Genomic DNA, 6379 nt, shown 5'->3' with positions numbered 1-6379 from the left:
GTTCATGACTTCATGTTGTCAAAGTCAATACTGTAATTCTATCACCATCATATATGACTAAAGACTAAATAAAAGATTTGGTATATCATCTACTTTTGCAGCTCTTTTAAACAAAGGTTAAAATGTTATTCACAAAACACCATAATACATTGTGTGCAGTAGCCGGAAAACCAACCAACCGATGATGTCAGACGTGTTTGTTGTTTATAAGAATCAGACGGTGTTAGACAAGTAAACTAAGGAAGATAGGTACGTATGTATAGTAATGTATAGAAATAAAATAAAATTAGTAAACATTAAGAGCATGATAATTTGCTCAGTATGGGCATTCAGAAAGTTCAACATATGTGCCTCCTTTTATTCATTTCACATAACAACTTGTGAGCATGGAGAATAGTATAGCACGTTACATCATATAATGAACCCATCAACCGGTAACAACTAAACAATCCCTCAAAACAATGTTATGCGGCAATGTGGCCACAATGCCAGACCACTCAATCCTCCCACGAATATTATCTCCTACCCTATCCAATGCGATCAATTTACACGTAACATCCTTCTTGGTGCGATCAATATTAGGTAGTGACCAGAAAAACGCTATCGTTCCTTTGTAGTCCACCATTTTTGCAGCAGCAAATGAATACAGTTCTAACTTGCCATCCTTACCATCACGATCAACCACTCTTGTCCAAACCTTGAGCTTTGTGTTAAACCACATTAACCCATTCCACTCAAAACAAGCGTAGAGCACATTCTCTACCACACACAATAACTTTACTCTATCAACTACACTTAGTATCTCCGTTGCTTCATTGTTTATAATACCTTCTCTCGGACTATACGCGCTGACTCTCCCATCCCTGTCCACCATATAAACCTTTTCCTCAAGAGTCGCACTAAACCTGGATTCACATTTCACGTTCTCCTCGCCTGCGAAGTCCCACGTTTGCGTTTCTGGATCAAACACTTCCACTTGGCTATCTTCAACACTTCCTCCAATTACGTATATCTTCCCGTCGACCACTCCCACTGCTAGTTTGCAGTCCGACCGACGACCCACTTTCATGCTTGGAGCCGTACGTAAATGACCAGATCGAGTATCAAGGATCCAAAGTCTCTTGGAGGTAGGTCCAAAGCTTCTTCCACCAATGAAATAGATCTCTGATCCAACGGACAGAGCAGAACCAACACCAAGAGAAGGTGTCGGGAGGACATCCGACAGAGATCTCTGCGCCAGCTTATAGTCAGTGGTCTTCTCACCGGGAAGAAAAGTGATCCAGTAGTGAAGGGGCTGGCTCAACCTGCCTTGATACAAATCATAAGAGAGAAAGACGGACTTATGCGGGGATCGCAAACGGTGCAGTTCTGGTGAGCGCACGAGCGACCTTATGGTTTTGGAGACCAAAGAGAGGTATGGGTCATACCATCTCGGAATGCGGGATAAGCACTTCAAAACAACTTCCTCTGGCAACGACGAAAACGATGATGATTTCTTAGAATTGGAGGCGGCTACAACTGACATCGTGAGTGTATCGATGTAAGACCTAATAGAGTAAGATCATCTTATATATACAGTATTTACTATCCCCCTATTAGTTTGAAGATAAAAAAAAAATTAAATAGATATTAATTTATACTATTTTATAAATCTTTCAATCTCTCATTTTTTAATTTTTATTTATTTAAAACCATTATTTTGGATAACAACATTAATATATTTTATTTAAAAATATGTTGTTATCTTTAACCAAATTTTGTTATGTTAATTTATATAAAATTAAATAATTAATAAAGAAATATATAATTGTAATAGGGAAATCGGCCAGAAAAATCACGAACTTTGTAGGAATTACCAAAACAAACATCTATTCGAGCCTGGCCAATAAAACACTGAACTTTCATTGACTTTTTCAGTTTATTAAGAAAATTACGATTGACTGACCAGATTAGCACACCGTTAACAGAGAGTTATGACAGTGTTAACTCATCACCGTTAATTATTATCGTTTAACGAAATGACGTCGTTTCATGTAGATCTTTGTTAAGACAAAACCTCAAAACCACGTCGTTTAGTTTAATTAAAATTGTTTTTGGTTGGGCTCGAATCCATGCCCCTCGGGGTTGTAGATAGAGGTTTTTGCCACTGGGCTGGTGGACTTTTTGGAATACTACTCTACTTATTTCTTTTTATTGATTAAAAGATCTGGATGTTTTGTTTAAGACAAAATCTCAAGACGACATCGTTTTATTTAATTAAAAGGATTTCGATTTTAAAAAATTCTATTTAAATCTTCCAAAATCTTTATTTTTTCTTTAAATTTCGATTTTTTAAAAAAAAATTGATTTTTTAAGCTAGATTTTGAAAAAAAAAATTAAAAAAATTGAAAACTTTGGAAGATTTTTTTTTAAAGAAAAAATAATTATTTTTTTCTTAAAAAATAAAAATCTTCCACAATTTTCAATTTTTTTTAAAAAAAATCGATTTAAATCTTCCCAAATTTTCATTTTTTTTAAAAAAAAATTGATTTCCTAAAAAAAAAAAAGTCTTCCAAAGTTTTCAATGTTTTAAAAAAAAAATTCGATTTAAATCTTCCCAAATTTTCATTTAAAAAAATCGATTTTTTAAAAATATATATCTATTTTTAAAGCTAGATTTTGAATTTTTTTAAAAAAAAATTGAAAACTTTTTAAGATTTTTATTTTCTTAAATAAAAAATAAAATTTTATTTTTCGAAGCCAATATAAAGAACTTTGTTCGTCAATCTATTGTAAAGTCCACTAGTTCAGTGGCAAAAACCTGTTCCATTAAATACGAGTGCACGGGTTCGATCCTCAATGGAAGCACATTTTTTTAATAACATTTCTAATTGAAACTACGTCGTTTCATCTCCTTGTCTAACGACGTTTTAACGTCATCTAAATTATATGTTATCTCTATTAACGGTATGCTAATCTGGTAAGTCAATCGTAACGTTCTTAATAAACTGAAAAAGTCAATGAAAGTTCAGGATTTTATTGGCCAGCCAATATGTCCAGATTTGTTTTGGCAATTCCTGCAAAGTTCGTGTTCTTTTTGGCCGATTTCCCAATTGTAATATAAAGTGATGTTACTAAAAAAATTCTTGGAATTACCAAAACCTACAAACCTAAAAATAAATCAAAAACACAAGAATGTTAAACCAAATCCAACTTTACATATTATATGAATAAAAGTATATAAAACTGTTAATATATGTATACCTACATTGTGAAATACCTCTCATAATAACTGAATAAACACTCAAACAGATGAACCATGTTGACAAACAAAATGTTAATATGTAATTATTTAAGATAAGAACATTTTCTGTCTAGTGATATTTTTTCTAAATTTCTAAGAGAGAAAAATAAGCTACAGTCACTCTATATTTTTACTTTAAAATAGAGATTGCTATTTTTATTTAAAATAATATTTATTTATTATAAAATCATAATTTGTTATTTTCAAATGGTTTTTTAAGTTTCACATTTTAATAGCTATAACTAAAAAATAATAATTATACAAAATACAGTTTATATATAATAATAGATCACATTTTTCTTCGTAATAGTCTTTTAGAGAAATGTTGGTTTAAACAAAGTTAAAAATCTGTGAAACTCTTGAAAAATTAAAAGTAAATAGAGTTCATCTTTTTAATATAAGGTACTTGTTTAAACAAACAAATATAAAAAAAAATTATAGAACTATTTTCAATATTTTACTATAATGATACATCTACTTATTATATGTGTATATATACTATTAGTTATAAAAACTAACAAATAAGAAAGAAAGATGTATAAACACAAAACAAATACAAGAATTATCTAATCTTTTTAAAAGAATATATTTTCCATTTATTTTATGATAATTTTTATAATATTAATTTGTAATCAGTTAGACAGGGAATTATATAGTTATTTATTAAATATCTAAAAAATGTAATCAGTTTAATTAAAGATGCAGATAAACACAAAACAAATACATGAATTATCTAATCTTCTTAAAAATATGTTGTTCATTTATTTTGTGAAATTTTTTATAATATTAATTTGAAATTAGTTAGATTATATAATTATTTATTAAAGATCTCAAAACTTTAATCAGTTTAGTTAAAATTATTTATTATTTATTAAAACTATTGACTAAGCCTAAAATTATGGAGAATGTGACAAGTAAGCAAATTTACTTCTTAAATAATAGTATAGATTTTGTTTTTTTAGTTAACAAAAATATTCTAACAATGTTAAGATTTTTTTACATTTTCACTAAAAACATAGTTCATTCAATAAATTATTATAGATTATGTTTTGATTAAATTTATATTTCTCTATTTATTATATTAAATCTATATAATATTATTTTAGAATTTAGTTTACTCTGTGTTGTTTTCAAATTAATTATATATATAGCTAATTATAAAAGTATCCTTAATAAATTTAAAATATTATGTTTAATTTTTACTATCTTTGATTCTTTTTATATTGGTTTAAAAATTATATATATATATATATTATTTTTAAAAAATTTAGTAATTATATATATATAATTAATTTTGCAAAAATAAAGTTCATATATTAAAAAGAAAATTTAAGGCCCAAATTATCCAAACAACCCGAATTATCTGATATTTTAAACGCATGATATTTTACATTTTTAAAAATTCAATAAAAACGTATCATATGCATTGTTATAATTTGTAAAATAAATAAACATATCCTATTTAAACCAGTTTTTTATTAATTCCGTTTAAATTTCCAACCCATTTAGACACATTTGATTTTTTAATAGTAAAATTAATCGTTTAATTCAATGTATAAGAATGTAAGATCAAAATAATTTATTGCATGTAATTAATTACATGAATTTAATTTCAATTCATGTAAAGATGTTATACACGGTAAACATGTTAGAGTATGTCCTATTTATGGGGATCTATTGTTAAATTATGGAGAGTAATAAATGAGTTCAATTAAATTATGTAAGTTATTAATTTATTATTTATTATTTTTTGTAAATTATTTATATAGTTAGAGAAAATAAAAGTAGGACCAAAATATAATATATAATTAATAAGAAGGTCAACAAACTTTCGTAAATAGAGTTTTTAGAATACTTGTCAAATTGGGTATGAAGTAGTAATGTTTAAATACTTGCAAATACAAAACAAGAATAAGTACGAAAGAATGTTAGCTACTCGGTTCCGCATTACTCATTACTTGCAATAGAATTTTTTTCGTAAGAACCAAGAAGTAGACAATACCCCCAGTGCATAGGTTTCTAAAGACCTCAGGCAAATTTTAAAACTGAGGTCCTTCAATAGAAAATTTATTACATATTTAATATAGTTTTAATTAAAACAGTATAAAAGAATGAAACCAAAAACATAGCTTGTAAATTTTATACTATTACCAACAACCAAAAACATAGCTAATAACTGTGCAAAAAAGATTGATGACTCCGAACAAAAACTAAACAATGACAATATGGTCATCAAACATGTTATTTAACTTTTTTATTTCTAGTATTTCGAAAAATCTATCTAGGAAAATTGTTTCTAAAATTCAACCAAAAATAAATAAAAAAACATAAGAAAACAAGAATGAATTGAATCATTCAAACGTGGATTAATAACAATGGGGTTTGATACTCAAAATAAAAACCGCTATGATACATCTCATTTTGTATAATCGGGAGTCTTAAAAACTTTCGTAAAATCGGAGGCATATGGCAAATACCTTTCTAAATGCTCTCTCTATTTCAAAATAGTTGATATTTTGGATGGAGGCATAAGAATTAAGGCACAAACATTCTCCTAAAAAGTAATACTAAAAATATTTAAAAAACATAACTCAACCAATCATCAAAAAATATTATAAAACATCATTCGTCACATAGTTTTCAACAAAATTTAAACTAATTTAAAAATATCAAATATCATGTATTTTGAAGCACCAATAACTCTTTAAAACATCATCTATTTTGAAACGGAAAGAGTACATGGTAAGCACGGCTCTGAATACTCCTGTACCAAAAGATTCATTTTCCCCTTCTTCTCTTTTATATTTAAATTAACTCTTATGTTTCTTTCAAGTAGTTTTTAAATACTCAGAATTGATTTTATAATTATAAAAAAATTGCAAACAAAAATAATAGAAGTCCCAATAACTTTGTTATAACTCATTTTTGAGCAAATATTTGAGATAAGAGATATTTGTTCTAACAAGCCAGATACAAATCTAAATTTTTGTTACTCATATAAGATAAGTTAAGTATCAAGTATACATAAAATAGCAACTTGGGTCCAGCCCTAAATTTCACTTTTCAGTAGCATTAAACTATTTGGAATAACCTGTA

The 6379-nt window shown here is 27.5% G+C and overlaps 1 protein-coding gene across 1 annotated transcript; it reads right to left on the bottom strand.

Annotated features, from left to right (window-relative positions):
• Positions 1-427: 427 nt before the first annotated feature.
• LOC108860043 (F-box/kelch-repeat protein At2g22050-like) lies at positions 428-1525 on the bottom strand. The gene has a single exon (XM_018633950.2). It carries the CDS (start codon positions 1523-1525, stop codon positions 428-430), a length of 1098 nt encoding a protein of 365 aa, XP_018489452.2.
• Positions 1526-6379: the final 4854 nt, after the last annotated feature.

Source organism: Raphanus sativus, chromosome 5, assembly GCF_000801105.2.
Source record: "Raphanus sativus cultivar WK10039 chromosome 5, ASM80110v3, whole genome shotgun sequence".
NCBI classification, from domain to species: Eukaryota; Viridiplantae; Streptophyta; class Magnoliopsida; order Brassicales; family Brassicaceae; genus Raphanus; species Raphanus sativus.
The sequence above is the reverse complement of the archived record's forward strand: the minus strand, read 5'-3'. Positions and strand labels throughout refer to the sequence as shown.

What these genes read in the sequence shown, in the direction of transcription:
- LOC108860043 (XM_018633950.2), bottom strand. Translation starts at nt 1,525, where the DNA reads ATGTCAGTTGTAGCCGCCTCCAATTCTAAGAAATCATCATCGTTTTCG.